At 33.9% G+C, this 25,476-nt stretch overlaps 1 protein-coding gene across 1 annotated transcript in view; it reads right to left on the bottom strand.

Moving 5' to 3' along the window:
- METTL25 (methyltransferase like 25) overlaps nucleotides 1-25,476 on the bottom strand; it is a 113,929-nt gene that overhangs the window by 75,662 nt on the left and 12,791 nt on the right. Inside the window, exons 2-5 of the mRNA XM_008072636.1 lie at nucleotides 18,642-18,806; nucleotides 17,519-17,625; nucleotides 5,224-5,817; nucleotides 1,520-1,667 (exon numbers count right to left, since the gene is read on the bottom strand). Coding sequence (XP_008070827.1) covers nucleotides 1,520-1,667; nucleotides 5,224-5,817; nucleotides 17,519-17,625; nucleotides 18,642-18,806 — 1,014 coding nt within the window. The remainder of the gene's footprint in view (nucleotides 1-1,519; nucleotides 1,668-5,223; nucleotides 5,818-17,518; nucleotides 17,626-18,641; nucleotides 18,807-25,476) is intronic.

Genomic DNA, 25,476 nt, shown 5'->3' with positions numbered 1-25,476 from the left:
GGTAGTATCTCTGAATTTAAAGACACACACCTGCCTCCAAACTAAACCAATTATTACACTGAATTTTATTGTACCTACAGAACAAGAAACTCGTGAACTAAGAGCCAAATAATAAACTTCAAAAGACAATGCTTCCCTGCATAGAATTTTATGCTATTGATGATTAAGGGAAATATATACATCAAACATTTAAAAAGTTGTAGAACTGTGATTGCATTAAAGTTTTATTTTTTAATTTATTTGCAGAAAGATATACAAAAATACTGTAAAATGATGTAAATATTTTGGTATACGATTTAGTAAAAAAACCAATTTTTCTATTTTTAGGTTCACTTTTTCCACCTAATTTTTATTTTGAAAACTTCTGTACTTAGAGAAAATAAGTTTGGTAATAATGGCATGAAAAATATGTATTCTCCATCAAAATTAGACTAATTAGTTATTTGCCAATTTGCTTTATTTCTCTCACTCTGTCTCTCTCTATATATATATATTCATAATTTCATTATTATGCACCTTTCCTAAAATAAAATTTTCGAAATGCTGACACCAATTTATTCTAATTTGATTAACTCAATTTCATAAAAATCTTCACCAGTTCCAAATCTGTTTCAACTTGTCTCATTTCAGTAGAATTATCTCCTGGACATGACTAAATATAAAGTAATCAAAGTGTTATATTCAACTGGGTTTCAAAAGTGAGAAAAGATCAAACAGTACCATCCTTATGCACACAAAATGATGGTAACCTAAAAATTCCTGACCTAAAATTACTAGTAAAGAATGCTGGATACTGGTAAAGATGTCATTAAACCAGTATTAAAAAGAACCACTAATATTAATAGGCTAAACAACCATCTCATCTGAATCAGCAATTCTGAAATAATAACTTATGTTAAATGGATCAAACAGAGGTATTGGAGCTGCTCTGGGTAAAGGGTTGTGAAATCCTGCCATCTACTCTGTACTTGGTTCCTCAGATACCTTCTGGGTCCTGGTAGCATAGTTTGAATTTATTATTTTAATGCAATCACACAATTTTGCAGTCTTCTAAAATGCCAGTGTGCTGACTCCTCAAAATACAGTAAAACAATTTTTATTTATTTATTTTTACAAATCTCAATATTCCTTCAGAAATGAAAAGGGTTTTGGAAATGAAAGTAAACTTTGAAATTCTGTATTCATGACAAATAAATAAACTGGCTTTACTATCTCAGTAAATGTATATCCCACATGTATTTTTAAATAGAAGTTCTCTAAAGTAGACATCACTTAAAACGTATAAATATTTGCAAAGCTTTCAGTAATCATTAAGACTATTATGACCAAAGAAACTCTAGTAAAATACACAGGTGATAGTGCAAATTTCAATAATATTGTAACATCAAAATCACAGGAAAATCAGATGCTATCTTAAATGTTAATTTCTCAATAATTGCAAACAAAAAAAAGAGGGAGAGATAGAAAACAGTCATTATGCTCAAATAAGTAAACGTATGACACAAGAGGAACTTTGTACCTTTATGCTGGTTTTCAAATTCTTCAGATAAGAGGTGGTAGCAACAACCCACACTGCAAACTCCCTTAATTTCAGCCTTGGAAGTAAATATTCTCAGAGTATTTGGAGCAAGATCACCACAAGTGTGTAGACCTACCATTAAACAATCCTTTAAAGACAAGAAGAAAAGTAAATTTTGGCAACTAAAAGGAAAGTTAAACAACAATTCAGGTAAAGGCTTTTATTTTAAAATTTATTTACTTTTTAATTTTTCTTCTTAGTGACAGGATCTATGTTGCCCAGGCTAAAGTGCATTGACTATTCCCACGCACAATCATAGAATGCTACAGACTCAAATTACTAGCTTCCAGCAACCCTCTAGCCTCAGTCTCTGGAACAGCAAGGACTACAGGCCTCCTCGCACTACTTTACCTGCTCCCAGCAGCAGGTAAAGATTTTAAATGTCCATCAGAATATGTAAAGGTTTTCATAATTATCAAATTCTACTTAGAAAGTATTGTGTTTTTTAAAAATAAATACTTATTTCCTTTATATGCAAAATGTAGTCTCTTAATACAACTTTTAAGTTTTTTTCAATGTTTTCAGTTGTTGATTAATTTATATATATATATATTTGCAATTAATATTTGCTTAACAAGTACACAAAATAAAGATTGGCCAATCAAATGTAATATGTATTACTAGGACTAATCTGTGATTTGAGACACATTTTTTCAAATTTTGATCATACTAGTTAATTTATTTATTGATTTCACTTCACAGATTGTCCATTAGAAATTTTTTTTTTTTGAGTTGGAGTCTCACTCTGTCGCCCAGACTGGAGTGCAGTGGCCGCTTCCGGCCATCGCAGCCTCGACCTGCTGGGCTCCGGCGATCCTTCCGCCTCAGCCTTCCAAGTAGCCGGAATTACAGGCGCACGCTACCACGCCCAGCTGATTTTTTTATTTATTGTAGAAATGAGATCTCGCTGCCCAGGCGAGTCTCGAACCCGCGGGCTCAGGCAATCCACTCACCTCAGCCTCCCAAAGGCGCGGGATTACAGGCTGAGCCACCGAGCCCGGCGCCATTAGAAATTTTATAAAACTGTTATAAAAAGCAATATGACTGGTACAAAGTCAGTATTTTTCCTCTAACACCAAAAAGTATAGTTTATTAATTGCATCAGATAAGGCAACATGAAATATAAAAATTTCTCTTCTAAGTCGTATTAAGTTTTATTCAAAAATTACCATATAAAGTGTTCTAATTAGCCAAAGTCTTATTTAAATATATACACACAAGTACAAAATGGGTATAGACATATACACACACAGAATCTTATTCAATATACCAAATGTAAAGTTGAATTTAATGTAATACCTTTGTGTCTTTGACATGACTCAGGAACTTAAAGAAGTAAAAAGAAACTTTTATACAGAAAAATCTGTGCCCTATTAGAATCACATATTTTTACCATTTGAATGACATTCTCAAGCCCAGATACAGCAAAAATTTTTAGTGTAAAAATCTATGAATATAGGTATGTTAAAATACAGATATATTAACTTTTAGGTTTTTTTTTTAAACTAAATCATCATGTCTTTCAAAGTATTCAATAAAGTACTACTCATCCAAAATAGTATATGATCAAAACTATAAGCAAGCTCTTATAAGGACTCTCTAAACTAAGACTTGCTGGAAGAATGTTTCTTGGGATCTATAGTGAATCAGCAGTTTAATAACCAGAATTAACTAACCCATTCCCCTCCCTATCCCCACATAGTACTTAAATACTTTACTACTAGGATAATATGGTAATTACATATTTTTGTTTCCTAGCTGCTACTTGCTAAAATTATTAACTAATCCCACATTATAAACACAGTGACATTAAATATTCTTGTATTATATTTAGGGAGAGCTAAATTATGATTAAAGAGAGAAATTTATACCTCTGTTGTTCTACCCTTAATTAGCAATAAATCTTTCAAGTCCAAATTTAAAAAAAATTTTTATTTTAAAGAAATTCATTTTTATTTGCAATATTATAGCAGCCTAATGAAGCCTATCTAAACTATCTGATCATCAAGAAAAGCAGAAGAGTTGCAACCTTCCAAAAACTGTGCTTTGAAGAGAATAGTGTTGAAGCAACAAAGCAACTTAGTGTTCTATCAGGTCAAAGCCAATTACAAGTACAAATTTTTTTCTTTAGTAAGTTTAAATTTCAGCTCTCCTTTATGTCTAAATCCCATGAGCTGAAATGACATTGTTAGTAAAATAATTTAAAATACTATTTAAATAAAACAATTGTATTTGTTCTGAAGATAATACTTGAGTCACAAATTACTACTTATAGTTTTGATCAGCAAGATTTTGAGAAAATTTAAAAGTGACAATATGCACTACTTATATTTTTAAAGTAATTGGTGGTTGTTTAACCCTAGGGGAAAGTTTAGGATAGCCTAATTTCTAATTTTATATATAAGAAAAATAATTAATGAGGATTAGCCAGATTCCCTTAAGTTCAAAAACATCAGGAAAAAAGAAAAATTTCTCAATTTAAAAATGGCAAAATATTGGTGTCAGCTATCAAACAAGGATTTAAACTTATAGATAACTCTGGTTTTTTTTATTTATACTTTTTGGGGGGGAAGAATTTATTTTTTAAAAATGTACAAGAGTAGACTAATATAACTTCAAAGACAATCTTTTTTTATGAGACAATTAATTAGGCCAAATAACCTCTAGAAGCTCCTCTACAATATTGTTTTATCACACAAGCTGGACATGGGAGCCCATGCCCAACACTTTGTGAGGCTGAGGTAGGAGGATTGCTTGAGGTTAGGAGTTCGAGATCAGCCTGGGAAATAAAGTGAGACTCCATCTCTACAAAAATAAAGCTGAGCTCAGTGGCTCAGCCTGTGATCCTGCGCTTTGGGAGGCTGAGGTGAGTGGATTACCTGAGCCCGCGGGTTCGAGGCCCGCCTGGGCAACTTGGTGAGACCTCATCTCTGCAATAAATCAAACAAACAAAAAATAAAAATAAAAAAATAAAAAAATTAGCAGGGCATAGTGGTGCATGCCTGTAGAGACCAAGTTATTTGGGAAGCTGAGGTAGAAGGACTGCCACTTGAGCAAATGAGTTTGAGGCTGCAGTGAACCATGATTGTACTAACTTGGGCAACAGAGAGATACCCTATCTAAAAACAAAACAAAACAGCAATAAAAACCATACAATGTTGTCTTTGTTTCAATTACATAAATTGACATACTTGGTAATTCAGGAAAAGTTCAAGCCTTGTAGAACGGATAGAAGCTATTTTTGCCCATGGAAACAGCATATTTGGTCACCAAGTCTAACTTTAAACATAATTTTGCTCTAAATACCTCTTTACTTCAAATATAAATTAAATTTAAATTTCTTGAATTGGAATTTTAACATTCTTAAACTGCAGAGTGAGAGCTTGGCTTACTTCCTAGCTTTTGCGCTACTACTTGTGTTTAAGAGACCTGAAATGTGTCAAAGGTATTCTGTTCTAGCATGTGCTCACATCAGATTTTGATAGGTATGGGGATAATGAAAGCCTGCTTATGATATTTATTTTATTGGCCCTTTAGATTAACATGATCAATAAAAATACATATGTTAAGTAAGCTAGTACTAAAATTGAATCCAATGATTTAGAACATTTTTGTAAATCAAACTATTTCAAAAGTGAAATCACCTCCAGATCTTTAACAATCTCATGTAGTTCTGAATCAGCAGTGATAAAAAAGGTTAAAGGTGAATATACATTTGATTCACTTGATGTCGTTTTTCTTCTCTCTTTATTTGGATCACACATTCCTCTACTGGGTATTTGCAGTGGAGAAGAAGGCTCTATGGCATTAATGGGCAAAAGGTCTACAAGAGAAAAGGCATTTTCAAAACACAAATTTTCTTCTTGTTGTGGCTGAGGGTGTAGGTTTTCCATCTGTTTTCGAATGTTAGAAATTACAGAGCCTGAAAAATTAGGTAAAAAATCTGAGGTAGACATCTTTTCTTGACTTGGAAGATTAATGTGACACACTTCCTCAATATCTGTTTTATATTTAATTTCACTTTGCACTTTCTTTTCTTTTGCAATTTTTAATGCCAGTCCGTTCACATCTAATCTTGACTGAGGAAGATAGTGTTTCCAATGTTTCTTCAATTTCCTGTTTCTCTTCTCAGCTCCATGAGTATTGGTATTTGAAGAATCAATTCCATAAACTTTTAAGCCATACTTTAATGACAAGAAGGAGCTTAGGTAGCCTTTACCAGAACCCAAGTCAATCACCTAAAGTAAAAAAAAAAAAGAAAAGAAAAAAAAAGAAAAATTAAATAATTTTAGTCAGATGGTAATTCATTCTGATTATTTTTATACAACCTTTCACTGGGAGTTCTTGCTAATATAATAAGTCAATGAAAAGAAATCAAAGACATAACTAATCTAAAGGAAGAAATAAAACTGCCTTTGTTCAGATTACATGACTATCCACAGAAAATCCTGAATACACAAAAAGCTAACAGAAATAATAAGTGAATTTAGAAATGTGTCTGCATAAAAGGTTAACAGAAATTAACAATGAATAATCAAACAATATACTCAGAAAATGTGTCAATAGAAATGTGTCAATAGAAAATGTGTCAATAGAAATGAACCATTAGAAAATACACAGTATAGCAGCAAAGAAAAATTAGAAAGTGAAATTTTAAAACAACTGAATTAAAAAGCATACAAATAGACTATCTATGAATAAATTTAACAGAGGATGTGCAAGACTTATTTGATTAAAACTATAAAATAAGCCGCGCTCGGTGGCTCAGCCTGTAATCCCAAGCCTTGGGAGGCTGAGGTGAGTGGATTGCCTGAGCCTGCGGGTTCAAGACCCACCTGGGCAACTTGGTGAGATCTCATCTCTACAATAAATCAAAAAATTAGCCGGGTGTGGTAGTGTGTGCCTGTTATTCCAGCTACTTGGAAGACTGAGGCGGAAGGATTGCTGGAGCTCAGCAGGTCAAGGCTGCAGTGGCCAGGAGTGGCCACTGCACTCCAGTCTGAGTGACGGAGTGAGACTCCAACTCAAAAAACCCCCAAAACTATAAAATATTGTGTAAAAATGTAAAAGATTTAAATAGAGATATACCATGTTCATGAAATAGCAGAGTCAGTATTAAGGTGTCAGTTTTCCCCAAACTGACATATATACTCAATACAACCCTAATTAAAAGCCTAGCTAAGCTTTCTAAAAAAAAAAAATTGACAAGCAGATATAACAATTTATATGGTAAGTCAAACATACCTAGAATAACAAAAACAATTCTGAAAAAAAAAGATTGGAGGATTTTATTGATTCAGTTAAACAGCTACAGTAGTCAAAACAGTGTACTACTGGTATAAAAACAGACATAGAAAGTCAATGAAAAAAAGCAGCCTACAAATAGATCCACACTTATGTTGTCAACTAATTTTTGACAAAACGTCCAAGATAATTCAATGAAGAAGATAGTGTTTTTCAACAAATGATGCTGGTATAATTGGATGTATGCTGGTACCAAAAACAGAAAAGAAAAGAAAATAACCAACTTTGCCTTTCACATACCAAACACAAAAACTAATTAAAAGTGGATCACAGATATAAATATTATAGTAAAAACTGCTATCTTGTGAAAGAAAACATGAGAAAATCTTTATGACATTGGGATAGGCAAAGATTTCATATGTAGGATACAAAAGCCAGGTGCAGTGGCCCACGCCTATAATCCCAGCATTTTGGGAGGCTGAGGTGAGAGGATTGCCTGAGTCCATGGGTTCAAGACCAGCCTGGGCAACTTGGCAAGACCTCATCTCTACAATAAATCAAAAAATTAGCTGAGTGTGGTGGTGCACACCTGTAGTTCCAGCTAATTGAAAGGCTGAGGTGGAAGGATCGCCTGTCCCAGCATGTTGAGGCTGTGATGGCTGTGAGTGTGCCACTGCTCTCCAGCCTGGGTGACAGAGTGAGACTCCAACTCAAAAAAAAAAAAAAGAAACAAAAAACATGAATAGTACAAAAATTGATGAATTTCATTAAAATAAAAAATACCACTCACAATATATGGCTTATATTTGGAAGTAGAATAAAACCTTACAACTCAATGCTAGGAAGAAAAGAAACCCAAGTAAAAAAATGGGTAAAATATTTGAAAACATACTTCACAAAATAAGGTATGCATACTGCCAATTTAAAAAAATATACAATATCACTAGGGAAATGCAAATTAAAGTTGCAACGAGTTACACATTGATGTAAAATGGTATGACCACTTTGGGAAACATTGGCAGTACTTTATATTTAACTTTATAGTTAAATATACACTTAACATATGACTCATCAATCTCACTCCTAGCTATTTATCCAAAAGAAATGAAAATGCGTCCACACAAAATCTTGTATGTGAATATTCATAGCCGTCTTATATTCATAGTAGCCTCTAAAACTGCAACAGCTCAAACATCTATCAACTGATAAATGAAAAAAGTAGCATATCCATACAATGGCATATGGCATACGGCATACTACTCAATAATAAAGAGGAACAAAGGACACGGCATTAATATACAAAATGACACTGATGGGTCTCAAAAGCATTGTGCTAAGTGAAAAAACTCAAAGGTCTACCTGCTATGATTCCATTTGTACAATTATATAGCAACGTGAAAACTACTATCAGATCAATACTATCAATAGTAGTCAAAACTACTATTTTCTGAGAATGTAAGAAGAGATACCATATGGAAGGATGAGAAGACTTTTGAAATAGTCTTGACTGTGCTCAATTACCAAAATTCACCAAACTTAAAGTTGGTGAATATCTGAATTACACCTCAATAAAATGTAAAATTATGAGAATAAAAAATTGCAAAGATTGTTATTGCCATGTCATTTCACAAAAAATGGAGAATAAGTATAGGAACACTATCCTAACAAATAATTACCTAATCTTGTTATACCTCTCTTTAGTTCCTAAAGTCAACGAAACCCTGACATAAGTATAAGTCACTCAAAGAATCATTCCTATACTTAATGTAATGCATGTCATTAATCAAGCTTTCACAAATTTCAGGGTCTTATATTGAGACCAGTTCACAGGTAAGACTTCAGTAAATAATGTCTCATACATATGAGATAAACTTACAAATAATTTCCTAAATCCTGAAATGGGTTGCTTGTAAGCACTAGCACAACTGTTCCCACCAAATCAGATGTTTGTTTATCAAGGAGTGATTGAGTTTGTTCCCAAATCTGTTTCTGACAACTTTCCTTTTATATCAGGAAAATTCTTGCTACAAGTAACAGAACATGAAATTTTGAGCAATGGAAAAATTATTATTTTACTTAATAAGAAATCACAGTAGAGTGGTTGCACCATTTGCAGACTCAACCATATAAGATGTTGTCCTTTGGACCAGCTTATTCATAATCCCTCTGATTTCAAGATGACTGTACAAACTCCAAGACTTATGTATTCATAAGACAATGTTGAAAACCTTTTTCAATAATGATGTACCTTTCCTAGAAAGTCAGTCAGCTGACTTCCATGTATGTCTTATTGACCCAAGTTGACTTTTTTCCCCTCCAGATTGGCATTTTAGTAACATTTATCATATAAGCAATACAAAGAAAAACTGTATAATTAAAAGTTAAAGTGGTAGGAAGTTAAAGGCTGAACAAATTTTGCATTCAAACTATTTGATTGGGATAGCAAAACCCCCACCATTCTGATCTCTTACCCTTTGCTGGATCATGTGCCATAGGTTATAGGTTTGAAGACAGGAGTCTCCAGTCTGACACCTAATTGGAAGAGTCTTCCCAGTTTCCCATCACTGCTTAGAAGACTGTTGTCCCACAGAAACACTGTTATATGAATTGGTTAATCTTTAAAATAATATAAGTATAGTAACATACTTTAGTTTAGTAGAAGAATTACATTGTGTTGACTTACCTAGAGATCTAACTATCATTCTAGGCTAATGACTCACAAATCTGTAACTCCAGTTTGAAATGCTCACATTAACTTCATACTCATGTCCAACAGTAATAGCTAACATTTCCACTTGAACAGATGTCTAATAAGCATCTCAATTTTAACATGTTTTGAAACTGAGCTCTTGATACGCTCTTCAAAGCCTGCTCCTCCCACAATTTTCTCCAACACAGTTAATGATATGTGCATACTTTCATGTAGAAAACATAACTCATACCTTCTCTCATAACCTACATCTGAACAGTGAGCAAATCTATAATCTGATCACTTACCAAAGATATTGCATATCAATCTGATCCTGAGCCTAGTTAATTGCAACAGACTTCTCAGTGGTTTTCCTGCTCCTGCCTCACTGCATATTCACCCTACCTCTGCTCTTAACAGAGAAAAACAAAGTGTGATCATACCACTACTGTTAGTAAAAATCCCTTACTGCCTGTTTGGCTTTATCTTCCACTACTAAATTCTTTGATTACTGAGTATTTTGCTTCAAATCTCAAAGCTGCTGCTCAGATAGGAGCTAATTTCTTTAAGGAAACAGTTTGAATGTCTACAAGGGTTATGATAAAAGAGTACAAATATTTGTTTCATAATTCAATTCAACACAGCAGAAAGAATGATCCTGTGCCTTCAATGGTTTCTAATCTCATTCAGAAAAACAAACAAACAAACAAACAAACAAACAAATCATCACAATGGCTTCCAAGACTCTACAACTTTATAACTTGTCCTCTTCCATCCCAACAAGTTCTTACTACATTCGCCTTGCTCACTCCACTGAAGTCAATCTGGCTTCCAAGCTGCTTCAAAAAGAAAGTAAGCACATTCCCACTTTAGGGCACTGAACCTGTTATTTTCTCTATAAGAAAAGCTTTTCCTCCAGATCATTTAAGGCAGCAGTCCCCAGGGACCAGTTTCAGGGAGGACAATTTTTCCAGGGACCTGGCATGGGTTGTGCAGTCAAACCTCAGTGCTAATATTAATCTGTATTTGAAGCCACTCCTCAGCACTAGCATCACCGCCTCAGCTCCACCTCAGATCATCAGGCATTAGATTCTCATAAGGAGCACAACCTAGATCCCTTACATGCGCAGTTCACAATAGGGTCCATACTTCTATGAGAATCTAATGCCGCAGCTGATCTGATAGAAGCAGAGCTCAGGTGCTAATGCAAGCAAGGGAAGCAGTTGTAAATACAGATGAAGCCTCACTCATCTGCCACTCACCTCCTGCTATGCTTCCCAGTTGTTAACAGGCCAGGAACCACTACCGGGTTGGGGTCACCTGATCTAAGAGGTTGCTCTCTAACTTCTTGAAGGAAGTTTTAACTCTATTATCATTACCGTGAAGTCTTACTTCCTCTCTAAATCAAAAACTTTAACTCCCCATCTCTGAATTAGCTCCTCTCTTCCCTTTTTATTTTTTCTCTTAAAAAATGTATCAATACATACAATAAAATATACTTATAATCTCTTTATTGTTAATCTCTCCTAATTAGAACATAAATCCTATGAGGGCAAATATATATATATTTGTGTGTTATTCACTAATGTATCATCAGTATCTAAAATAGTGCCTAACACATGGTAGGAGCTAAAGAAATATTTGTTAAATGAACACATGCATATAAGTATGCAAGTATAAATGAATGAAGATGTTTTAGAAATTAAAATTAAGAAGGCTTGGTAATGTGAATGAGAGAGACAAACATTTCTGGCATGTAAGAAGCAATATATCTGAGCCAAAAAAGAATCTTTTTCTTTTCCTTCTCTAGTACTCTATGTTCACCAATAAGTTTAAGCATTTCAGAATCTGGGTTTCTACCAAACTCATGGAATCTGTATGTATTAAATTCACATTTTATTTATTTTTATTTTTATTTTTGAGTTGGAGTCTCACTCTGTCACCCAGACTGGAGTGCAGTGGCTGCTCCCGGCTACTGCAGCCTTGACCTGCTGGGCTCCGGCGATCCTTCCGCCTCAGCCTTCCAAGTAGCTGGAATTACAGGCATGTGCTGCCAACGCCTGGCTGATTTTTTTATTTATTGTAGAAATGAGGTCTCACTGCCCAGGCGGGTCTCGAACCTGCGGGCTCAGGCAATCCACTCATCTCAGCCTCCCAAAGGCGCGGGATTACAGGCTGAGCCACTGAGCCCGGCTTTTAAATTCGCATTTTAACAATACAGTAATAGCTGAGGGCTTCCAACACCTCACTTTCAACATTGGAAGGATCATCTACACAATCAACAAAGTAACAGTACTTAATCTGCACTATAGATAAAAGGAACCTAATAAACATTTATAAAACATCTTATCTAACAGCTGCACATTTTTTGTCTCAGTACATGGAACATTCTCAAGAATAGACCATATGTTGGGCCACAAAATAAGTTTCAAAACATTCAAAAAGACTGAAATGATATCAAGGTTCTTTTGTAACCACAATGTAATAGCACTAAAAATCAAAACAAGAGAAATTTTGAATACTATGCTAATACAAGGAAAGTAAAACATGCTCCTGAATGACCACTGAGTCAATGAAGAAATTACGAAGAAAATTTTTAAAATGTCTTGAAACAGTCGGGCTCGGTGGCTCAGCCTGTAATCCTGCGCCTTTGGGAGGCTGAGGTGAGTGGATTGCCTGAGCCCGCGGGTTCGAGACCCGCCTGGGCAGTGAGACCTCATCTCTACAATAAATCAAAAAATCAGCCGGGCGTGGTAGCGCATGCCTGTAATTCCGGCTACTTGGAAGGCTGAGGCGGAAGGATCGCCGGAGCCCAGCAGGTTGAGGCTGCGGTGGCCAGGAGCGGCCACTGCACTCCAGTCTGGGTGACAGAGTGAGACTCCAACTCAAAAAAAAATATCTTGAAACAAATGAAAATAGAAACACAACACATCAAAACCTATTGTATACAGCAAAATCATGACAACAATAAATGCCTGCATCAATGTTAAAAAAAACAAACTTCAAATACACAACCTAATGATGTATTTTTAAAACTAGAAAAGCAAGAGCAAACCAAACCCTAAATTAGTAAAGGAAAATAAATAATAAAGATCACAGCAGTAGTAAATAAAATTGAAACTGAAAAATATACAAAAGATCAACAAAATAAAAAGTTGTTTTTCTCAAAAGACAAACAAATTAAAATGTTTAATCAGACTAAGAAAAAAAAAAAACAAAGAACACTCAAATAAATAAAAATCAGAGGCAAAAAGGGATACATTACAACTGATACCAGAGAAACTCAAAGGATCAAGGATAAATTGGAAAGCCTAGAAAAAATGGATAAATTGTAAAACACATACAACCTGCCAAGACTGAACCATGAAGAAATCTAAACCTGAACAGACCAGCAGCAAGGAATGAGATAGAAGCAGCAATAAAATGTCTCCCATCAAAGAAAAGCCCAGGATAAAAATGCTTTCATGCTGAATTCTACCAAACATTTAAAGAAGATTTACTTCCAATCCTACTCAAACTTTCCCAAAAAGTCAAGGAGGAGGAAATACTTCCAAACTCATTCTACCAGGAATATGTTATCCTGATATCAAAACCAGACAAAGACACAACAAAAGAAATCTACAGGCCAATATATTTGATGAACACACATGCGAAAATCCTCAACAAAATACTAGCAAACTAAACAACATGATGAAGTGGGATTCATCCCAAGGATACAAGGATGGTTTAACATACTTAATCTATAAATATGACTCATTACATCAACAGAATGAAGGACAAAAACTATATGATCGCTTCAATGCCCCAAAAAAGCATTTGACATAGTTCAACATTCCTTTATGAAAAAAATTCTCAAGAAATTGGTATACAGGAAACATACTTCAAAATGCTAAAAACCCAAGAAACCCATTCCTAATATCATATTAAATGGAGAAAAACTGAAAGCCTTTCCTCTAAGATATGGAACAAGACAATAATGTACATTTTTATTCATGACAGTATTAGAAGTCCTAGCCAGAGCTATTAAAAAAGAGGAGGAAATAAAGGACACACAAATTGGAAATGAAGAAGTCAAATTAGCCTTGTTTTCAGATGACAAAATCTTATATTTAGAAAAACCTAAAGATTCCACTAAAAAAACTATTACAACTCATAAACAAATTCAGGAAAGTTGTAGAATACGAAATCAATAAATGAAAATCAGTAGCATTTCTATAGGCTAACAGCAACCAATCTGAAAAAGAAACAAAGCAAATTATCTCATTTACAATGGCTAGAAATAAAATAAAATACCTAGGAATAAATTCAACAAAAGAAGTAGACCTACAATGAAAACACTACAGCATTAATGAAAGAAATTAAAGAGGACACACACACACACAAAAGATATTCAATGTTCATGAATTACAAAAATCAATATTGCTAAAAATACTGTTAAAATTCCAAAGGAATCTACAGAGTAAATTCAATCCCTATTAAAGTATCAATGACATTCTTCAAAAGAAACAGAAAAAAATAATTCTAAAATTTATATGTAACCCCAAAAGACCCAGAATAGCTAAAGCAATCCTGAGCAAAAAGAACAAAACCAGAGGTATCACATTACCTGACTTAAACTATACTGTAAAATTATAGTAACCAAAACAGCTTGACACTGAAATAAAAATAGACACATAGACCAATGGAACACAGCAGAGAACCCAGAAATGAATACATGCATTTACAGTCAACTGATTTTCAACAAAGGTGCCAAGAACATACATTGGGGAAAGGACAATCTATTCAATAAATGATGCTGGAAAACTGAATATCCATATGCAGAAGAATGAAAATAGAACCCTATCTCTTACCATGTACACAAATCAAAATTAATCAAAGACCCAAATCTAAGACCAGAATCTATGTAATTACAAGGAGAAAACATTGAGGAAAAATTTCACAGCATTAGTCTAGGAAAAGATTTCTTGAGTAGGGTCTCAAAAACACAGCCAATCAAAGCAAAAATGGAAAATGGACAAAAATAGGGTCACATCAAGCTAAAAAGATTCTATATAGCAAAGTAAACAAACAACAGAATAAAGAAACAACTCACAGATCAGATTGGAGAAAATGTGTACAAACTACCCATTTGACAAGGAATTAATAACTAGAATATATAAGGAGCTCAAACAACTCAATAGGAAAAAGGTAATTAATCCAATTTTTAAAAACATGCAAAATACCTGAATAGATATCTCTCAAAAGAAGAAACACAAATGGCTAATAGTAATATAAAAAATGTTCAACATCATTAATCATCAAATAAATGCAAATAAAAACTATAATGAACTATCATCTCACCCCAGTTAAAATGGCTATTATCAATAAGCAAAAGATAAGTGTTGGTGAGAATGTAGAGAAAGGGGAACTCTTACACACTACTGGTAAGAATGCAAATTGGAACAGCCACTATGGAAACCAGTATAGAGGTTCCTCAAAAAACTAAAAATAGAACTACCATATGACCCAACAATTTCACTATTGAGACTATATCAAAAACAAATAAAATTAACATATTGAAGAGATAATCTGCACTCCCACGTTTATTGGAGCATTATTCACAATAGTCAAAATATGGAATCACCCTTAGTGCCCATCATTGTATTAACAGATAAAGAAAATGTGAAATATATACACAATGGGATATTACATATAAGTGATTTATTTGGGAACTTAAAAGAACACTGGTAGGGAAGTAGAAAAGAGAAAAAGAGAAAGAAAGCATCCCAATAAAAGGTATATTATTAAGCAAGATACCAAATTCAAACAATTTGAGTTTAATTCCACTAGGAAATTCTGAGACCTAAGTGTAGAATACATACAGTATCTCAGAATCAACCCCCTGAAATGTTGCATCAATTACTTGCTCAAAGTTGCTAACAGGGAGGAATTAATTCCCAGAACTTGTATGTGGGCAGTGCTTGCTTCAGTATTCAGAGAAAACACATGGGGAAGAAACACAGATGTTACCAGGTAGAAACCTGTCTGGCACACCACAAAATAAAAAGGTCTAGGAGTATTTAGGTTGTATACTTTATGTACAGTAGTAGTTTAAGTTTAACTGATGTATTATGTTCCTATATGTAAATATGCCACAGTTTACCCAATTTCCCAGGAAAAACATCTGGTTTATTATTACTTTTCTGCTCTTAGGAACGTTCTTGTATTGTATATAATTTCTAATGCTTGTGTGCAAAGTTTCTCTAGGAGAGAGTACACACCTAAAGTTGAATTGATGAGTCATAGGGCATACAATTGTTCAGGTTTACAAAACAGTGTCAAACTGTTTTTCAAAGTGGTTGTATCAATATATACTCCCACTAGGGAGGTGCAAGAATATCCCTTGCCAACAGACATAATGAGAATTTTTTAGCCTATGGAAACATTATGTTTTCTTGATTTTGGAGGTTACATGAATATGTATATATAGATACATATAAGCATACTAACAAAACTCATCACACTGTATAATTAACATGAATTCATTTATATCTCAATAAATTGGGATTGTGGACAAATTTTGCACATTGGCTTGAATGCAGTTAGGTCTCATTATTTAGTGAGTAAAGAAATCTTACACAATAATATGTCATTGTATTTGTAATGGACAGAAAAATCTGTAAAATTAAGCCCACAGGAATCCTGATAGAAATCCCTTGCATGGAATATATATTATGCTTTTTGCAACTTCTCTATTTCCCTGCTTCTGCTTCCCAAACTAAATGACTGGGTTTTTGCCTTGGTTTCTATACAAAATCTGAGCCCATTTCTTATGATCTCTGTTGCTGTGCTTCATTCAGACCAGTCTTCTCAGGACTGAACCTTCATCCCATTCTCCTACTCTGTTACTGGATTCACACTATTCATGTAGAAGACCTGTATCTGGCTTGCCTGACTACCAATTATCTCAATTTTCTGTCTTTAGGGCTCTGTCTTCTACAGTGGACTTGCCATTATTTATTTAAGCTTTAAACCTGATCTTGTTATGCCTCTCAGAACTCTAACTAAGAAATGCATTTGTTTCTGTGGAGCCCATTCCCATTATTATTGCTCTTAATGGCTGTTAGTAGGCACCTGAAGGATATTTAGAAATAGTACTTGCCCCCAAGATTCTGATATGGCACCATAAGGGAAGGATATGGGGGGGTGTATTTGCCCCTTCTATTCCAGCTGAGTATCACTACTATGGTGAGAATGCTCGCATACTGATAGGTATTGCTTAGGTATGATACTCTAGAGAAAAGGTCAAAAACTAGAATTGCCTTAGCTCTTGCCTCCAGCCCCTATCCTAGAAATCTATGTTGCAACAAGAGGTGCATATCTAGCCCAAGATATCACAGTTTTCTAATCATCCTCAAACTCTCCACACGTTTGGGTGAAGCCACAGAAAAGATTCTAATATCTAATAAAAATCATAGGAGAGAAAATCTCCCATGACTCTCACAGATTTTCTTGTAGTGATAAGAAAAACAATTTACTCTTTTTACAGGCCAATATGGACAATTGTTAATTTTATTTAATATCTATTTTCAGACACCACCTTTCAAAAAAGCTATTTTTCAAAGAAGGAATGCATAGTGAGTCAGATACTATGAAAGAATCCAAGTCTTAAAAACATAATTACTTTGTGTTACAATAATGAGACTGGTGTATCAGACCACAGCTAGGCAACCCATATTCTGAAAACATCTAATAGCAGCAATTTTGAAGAATGTTATGTTCCTAATGCTGCCCCAAGCTGGACTGACAACATATCAAAGAGAATTATCCTTAACTTCTATTTACTCTGAAAAAACTTGAAACTGTAACAAAACATTAACAGTTGTGTCTTAATTCTACTGTAAATTTGGAACAATTACAGTATATCGGGAAATGAGAGTATATATTTAAAAGGACTGATGTTTAAATAATCTGATGTCTAAAGGGCAGTAATGTTCTCACCTAAAAATATAGGGAAATATTTTTACCTGCTTTATTCCATAGTAATCAGCAATACTGCTTATTAGTTCTGACATTGCCTGAACTTCATGAGATTTTTTTGTATTCATAAATTCAACTGGCTTCACAGTTTCACCTGAATTAAAATAAAACAAAATTAACATTCTACTATTAAAGAAGCAAAATTTAATAGGATTTTGCAGTTGATGTAAATGCCTATGGAAATTAAATGTAAAAATAATATAGTGATCATATTGTGGTGTTTGGATGATACATCTTTATTAATTTAGCTACTATGAATAAAATTTGTAATAATAAAATAAATTTTAAAATTAATAGAAGGTTATTAAAAGTACTCTTTGACTGCCATAATAAAGATCAGACCTGTTGGAACCGTCCATAAAACCTTGTTAAAAAAAAAGTACTCCTTGATGCAATAAAAAACGTTCATTGTAGTATTCTTATAAGTTTTCTGTAGGCTTGGAACTTTTCAAAATAAAAAATGGAGAAATAATGAGCTTCAATTGAGATAATAGATATGAAAGAGTTTTATGGAAGATAAAAAGTATCTGAGTCATTATTTTATTATTAATACAATAATAATTATTAAAGCTGATTCTTTACTCAGCATTGAAGACTGGCTTTTTTTCCAACTGCAGTCTTCTGATCTCTGCCTTTTGATTGGCATGTACAGTCAACTATTTTAATATAAACATTGATATGACTGAGTTTTCATCTACCATGTCACTATTTCTTTATTTGTATCATTCCCACTTTCTGACATCCCCACATCCCTACCAGTCCCCTTCCACTCTTCCCACAGAAACGGTCATGAAGAACATTAGCCAACAAAGAACAAAAATAAATGTAAGGATTTTAGAATGTATAGTAGCCCACTGAGATCTACATCTGAGGGGCAGTAAAAGTTGCCAAGGAACTTAATGTAGGAAAAAAATCTGGAGATCTATAATATGCTGTTTAAAAGAGTACAAGAGAAAGTCTACTTTTCTAGGTACAAGTTAATTTGTCAGGAATTATGTATTAACGTCTAGTAATAAATTAAGAATTTTCTTAAAAGATATACATAAATGAACAACATATTGCTTCTAAGCACCCTAAAAAGCATATACAAACACATAGAAATACACATACCAGTTCTTTGATTTTGATTTCCTCGAAGAGCTATGAGCAACTGTTCAAAAGGAGTACATATTCCCAAGTTTTGTACAGAATAATATTTTGCAGCCAGAGCAAAGGCTTCCACACTCACAAGCTTCTGAGAAGTTTCACAAAATATTTTGGAAAAATCAGCCATACCTAAAAGAAAAAAAAAAAGGATAGGAAAACAGTATTCAGAAATAATTAAATAATAGCTAATTTGTGATATTAAAAAACATTAAATGAATAACCTGAATTTTTACAAGTTATAATATTTTCATGTTGGTATGAATTTTGGCAATTATCTCTAATGGGTCTACTTATATTTATTATTTAAACTATTAGCAATTTGTAGCACTCAGTTTTCTCTTATTTTTTTTTCTCTTTTTTAGCTGGAATCTCACTCTGTCACCCAGGCTGGACTGCAGTGACATGTTCACAGACACCACAGACTCGACCTTCTGGGTTCAAGCAATCATTCTGCCTCAGCCTTCCAAGTAGCTGGAACTGCAGGCGTGCATCATAAAGCCTGGCTAATCTTTTAATTTATTGTAGAAATGAGGTCTTGCCAACTTGCCCAGGTTGGTCTTGAACCACTGGGCTCAGGTAATCCTCTCGCCTTAGCCTCCCAAAGTGCTGGGATTGCAGGTTTGAGCCACCGTGCCCGGCTCTCTTAATATTTTATACAATTATATATTTAAAAATTTTAAGTTCCACCAAAAAAGGAAAAAATATTAAAATCTGAACAGTGGTATACTTATCACACGTATGAGCTGTCCTGGCTGACCTACAAATGTGTATTTACCGGTAGTCAGCCTGTGCAACACTGTCACTCCCTGTCCACACTGCCTGAGTCATGTCACTGTAAAACAGTTCCTGCATCACTTGGATGATGTAGACTTGTGTTAAGGGTGTTTGAGTGTGCTCCACGCACTGTCAATATGTGTTCCAAAGCTAATCATGTTATCATTTGGTGAAAACAGCTCATTTTCTTCCCATGGTTAGTTTTAAACAAATACTCAGCAAGTTTAAGGTAGTAACTATAAATGATTTATAAATGATCATTTAGAATAGAATGATAAACTGTTGTAATGTTTGCAAATATATCAATATCAAGTCTTGTCCTCTGTATGAGGATTATGAACCTGTTCAACTCAGGTGGATACTCTTGCCAAGGTGAACTGTATCATTTTCAGGCAGAAGTTTTAAGAGTATCAAAAGACTTACTACTTTTTTCTCAGCTTTGGAATTGAAGAAGCATGTATAGACAGAACCTTCCTCAGGCTGAGTCCCTCAGTGACTACAACAAGGACAGCATTTCTTTTAAATTACAATGAACACACAGCATACACAAAAACTAAACTTCACTGCTTTCAGTCAGTGAGTTTTTAAGTTTACTGCTGCAGCATACCTCTACCTATTTTGATGGATACACACAGGCACACTGACATTGTGGCTCAATCTCATTTTCATGCCCATTTTTAAGGCATGTTAATTTACTTAGGAGGGTTCAAAGAAGGCATTCCAATTTGCTTGTTAGTAGTTCAAAGAAACTCTTTAGTGGGGGAGTTCAACTGAGCCCATTCTCTAAAAATTATTTTGAGTAATTTCAAAAAACAACAACACACATCCAGTGTTAAATGACGTAAAACATTCAAACATTCACCTTACAAAAGAATGGTGCAATCCAGGATACACTTTGGTTCTATCTAAAAAATCCATACTATATAATATGACGCCTCCTCTAGCATAGCATCCTCCACAGTTATTTATGAAACTATAAAATATACTGAAACACAAAGAATAATGATGCTACCTGACTTGAAAGTAGGATAAGTGATGAGGGTTTGAAGAAATCTGAATTGAAAACTATGTATTTAAGCTAATATCTATTAAGTTGGTGATATGAATGTTCGCCACATTCATTAATAAAAATGAAAACAACAGAGATATGTGGCTTCCATTTCTGAATCAACTAAATATAACTTAAGATTACAAAATTACCATAGTAAATTTATTTAAGATATATTTTGTATATTACATAAAGTTCTGTGGACATTTTACAATCTAAATGTACTAACTCAGCCAAAAGTAATAAAATCCACATCAAAAAATTTGGGGCATGATAAAAGGGGAAAACTCAGTCAACAATTAAGTGAGACTCTCAGGCTTAAGGGCAGTCTCAACATCCCCAGGTTCCAGGGCAGCAATTTCTTAGAGTGTGATAGAATAAGAGTATTAAATCTCAAAGTGCAGAGGGACCATTATAATAGTCAGTTATTGGACAATGCTGCCAAAAGAAAGAAATGTGATGTTTCTGTTGGAAAAGTAAAATTCAAGTCAACTTAGCTATCCTATTGAAAAAACTTGAAAAAATTCCAATCCAATCTGAATTAAATGCTGTTAATTTGACTTTAATTATGGCCCTCCTACCAATTTCTGAAAACTTAAAGATCTAAATTAGAATGATATCTTTTTAACAATGATTTTTTTTTAAAGGACAGTGTTTTGATTCAGTCCAATAGTTTACATCATTTAGGGCTAACATCAATTTACTCAGATAGTCTAGAACTCTATGAAAATTTTTTTTCAATTATGGAAATATAGCTACTGTACTTTCTCTGTTTTCAAGTGATCCAGCCTGCAATTTTCATTACTTGCTATTTTTAGAGAGTCAGAGAGAGAGGTATTGATGATCTAGCCTTTACTTCCTTCCATCTCTGAAATTGTATGTGAGAAAGTTATGGGCCAATTGTAATGGTTTATCTATTCCTCAAGGTGCTTCCCTAGGTACTTGAACAATCAATTTGGGATTGGCTACCAGCAAAACAGAAATCAGTGTTACTTAGCTTATATTTAGTTAATTATTAGTTAGATTTTTTTTTTTAATACAGGGAAATCTTTCTTTTTAAACCTGCACCTGCACATGATGTAGCTCAATTATTTTGCCTACATCTCCCTCTACTGGAAGTTCCTGTTCTGCTTTGTTATATGCTTTATTTGTCGTCTTTACTTACTCTTATTCTTATGCACCCATATCACTATTCCGCACAGGTTTCCTATAAAATAGGTTATAAGATTGCTTCTTATAAGACCGGCTAATTGGGTATGATGGGGGAGAGGGGGAAAGAAGCAGAGGAGGTTATTTTCTATAAATATGAGACCAAAATATCTTTACATTTATTAAGTTTGTTTTTAGAATTGGGTCTTGCTCAGTTGCTGTCTGCTTTTTATACCATGGATCAATGTACAAGAAAGAAAAGTCTTATATAAACATATTTGACTATAAAAATATCAAGATAGGAAAATGCATGATACAATTTTAAAACTAAAAGTAATATAAAAATCAATAAATGATATTTACAATTACTGAATAAAATAAAATTTCAAAAATAAATGTTTCTTATCTTACTTGAACATTAAACAGCACTTTAAGGAAGACAGGGTACTGTCAGGGTATACAATAACTCACCACTATCATTGCTAACATCTACTGCATATATATACTATGTGTCAGGGACTGTGCTAAACACTTTACTTCTCATGAGACAGTTTCATAAGCTAGTCACGTAGTGTGCTTATCCTCGCTTATAGAGGAAAAACCTGAGACTCAGGGAGTTTGTAATAAACCCAAGGGCATGCGGACCAAGGCAGTATGACTTCAGACTGCTCTTAATTCCCACGTTCCATCAGCATGCCACAGTAGTATGAACAGTGAACAACAAATAAAATCAGGCAAAATAGCAGTAAAGAAAGACATTAAGCAGACCTGACTGTCAGAATCACATCTGACAAGAATACCCCTGGCAGAGGTCAATATATGGAAACATCTTAAGATACTTCACACTTGCTTAAATAAACTTGTTAATTCTTACACTTTCTTCACTCCCTTCAACATTTCCCTCTCCACCAGAAGTAATGTTAAGGTTTCAAAAAATTTAAAAGGATTTTAAAGTGTGAAATAATACATTTCTGAAAAAGGAATAAAATATTTTATAAGATTTTACTGTGGTATCTACTTCTAGAAACAAAGAACCTCTAATTCTTCATGCCCAATTGCAAAGCAGCAATACTTTGCATACAGCATGAATGAATGAATGCATGACAGCAATCTCTCACGGCTCTTACCACTGTAGCATCAAATACAGAATGAAAAACAAATTCTTTAGGATTCTGTGGTGGTAGTAATTAATGAGTCCACTACAAGAACTTTAATAGCACTACTAAATGTTTATAATCTCAGGATGAGACAAGAGGGATTTAGAATATTTATAATAGAAGATAAAATGCAATTATGTGCTAAACTTTGAGATTTAACTGTGTTATAGGGGTTAGGGAAAAGGTAACTGCTCTCATTATCACATGGCCTAGATCTGCCCCATGGCCCAGAATTTCAAGAAATCTACAATGCCCTCTTAATAATCTTCACAAGGACAAAGAAACATTTTGTATTCATTTCTACATGAATTCAAAAGATTCAAAATTGAACGTTCTCATGTTCCCCAAACCTTTCTTTTTCTATTTTCTATCTTGTTTAATAGTACCGTCACTCATTCAGTGTGGAAGCTAAAAGTCTTTACATTATTTCAACGCTTCTTGTGTCCTCAGTTCACACTACCAGCCACCATCAATCTTGATGTAAAAATGCCTTTCATTTGGAAACCCTTTCCCCCATCATCAAAAACTATTAATGTTCACCAATTCTACTACAATAGCTTCACAGTCAAATTTTTTCCTTGATCAATAAAACTCCCAAAGCACAATGCTCAATAAGCATTGGTTGAGTTGAATTGAACATGTTTTCTAAAATGGAAACTTACGTTTATTCAAGGCATATTTAATTAAACATTTTAAGACTTTGACTTCTACAACAGTTGACTTCTGACTTCAATCTTTAAAATAATTGTTTATTACAATCTAACCAAATGTTAAAGACTGTCTTACTGAATTTTGAAAATTAAAGATGGGATGAGTTAAGTTTTGTGAAAGTTTGGGTCTATTCATAATCCTATAACATACCCAGGGAAGAAAATAGTATATTATTGCAAGAAATTGACATCCGTATTCTTATTGTACCAATATTACCATCATATTGAATATATACAGTACACTTAAACATTCCAAAAGCATTTTCACATTTAACTATATTATTTAAAAAATTAACCACAAAATTTTAACTCTAGCAGACCCAAAGCACAGTTTATGTTGAGGGAAAACAAAAATATATAAAGAAATAGAAATTTAGAAATTGATTTCAATAAAAACAAACAATTTTGGGGTGCTTACTATGTACAAGGTAATAACTGAACCTTAATATAGCTAATTTGTTACAATGTATGATTCGTGTATGAGACATAGTATCTTACCATCTATAGTGCAAGTGTCAACAAATGTTCAGAGTGGATTCAAGGGGACTCAGGAATTCCCAGTTAGAAGTCTACTCAACACCACAGAGGACAAACTTACTCAGTCCAGTGCACCTGTTTCTTCCTCTGAGAAAATTTTCCCCCATGTATTTTTTTCTTTCTTTTTCTTTTTTTTTTTTTTGAGTTGGAGTCTCATTCTGTTTCCAAGGCTAGAGTGCAGTGGCACACTCATGGCCACTGCAGCCTGGATCTTCTGGGCTCAGGTGATCTTTCTGCCTCAGCTTTCCAAGTAACTGGAAATACAGTCATGTACTACCTACCATACCTGGCTAATTTTTTGTACAAAATTTATTGTAGAGACGAGGTCTTGCCATGCTGCCCAGGCTGGTCTCAAACCCCTGGACTTAGACAATCCTCTCACCTCAGCCTCCCAAAGTGCTGGGATTATAGGCTTCAGTCACTGCACCCGGCCCCCCCATGTATTTTCATGGTTCACTCTCTTGCTTCCTTTAGGTCTTTGCTCAAATGCTACCATTTCAAGAAACTTCTCTGATAATCCTATTTAAAAAAAAAATCAACCTTATTGAACTCATCACCCTCCAATCCTTTATTAATTTGTATAGTACCTGTCACCACCTGATATAGCATGTAAGATCCAGGAGAACAAGGATTCTTATTCACTGCTATATCCTCAGAACCGAGAATAATGCCTGGCACAAAGTAGATACTCAACAAATGAATGAGCTAGTATTTGGGTTGAATTCTGGTTCTCAGAATATCTGTCCCCATGGCAATGAACAATTTATTTACCCACTCTAAAAATTCATTTCTTTGTCTACAAAGTGGAGAGAAATATATATTTCATAGTGTTGTTTTAAGGAATATTTTAAGAAATACACATGCATACACATTTGTATACATTCATATATTCAATACAAGTATGTACTAAATTATTTGTTTAATATATATTTCTAAACACAGCCCAAACATATTAAGTAACCTTCAAACCATGAAGTCCAAATTAAGTGTCCTCATAATTTTGACTTTTCAACTTTCTTGGAATATAAGTTAGAAAATACTCAAATATTCAGAGCCAGCACACCACATAGGCTACTAAAGAAGAACTTGAAACAAAGATCAATATAGACACTCAGCTTCTGAAAGAGAGAAAGGAGGTTTGAGCTCTGGAACTTGAATGTAAAACTTCCATCATTAACATAAGCTGCAGATGAATGAGCTACAATTTAGGAAAAAACCTAGAAGTCAAATAGTTAATACTGGGAAGGTACTATATTCTCCGTAGGATGGTAGCAAGAATTACAGTACTCGGTGTTTGGGAGCCCACTGGTTAGCACTGGGCACCATATCTCAGAATCAACTTTAAAGGACAGAAGGTCATTTTAATATTAATGATACTTCTTACTAAATTTGATGTGAAACTTGGAAGACATAATCTTGACGCC

The sequence above is a fragment of the Carlito syrichta genome, unplaced genomic scaffold, assembly GCF_000164805.1.
Source record: "Carlito syrichta isolate Samal-C Ts95f unplaced genomic scaffold, Tarsius_syrichta-2.0.1 Scaffold315363, whole genome shotgun sequence".
Lineage (NCBI taxonomy): Eukaryota > Metazoa > Chordata > Mammalia > Primates > Tarsiidae > Carlito > Carlito syrichta.
This window is presented reverse-complemented; position numbering and strand designations above follow the sequence as displayed.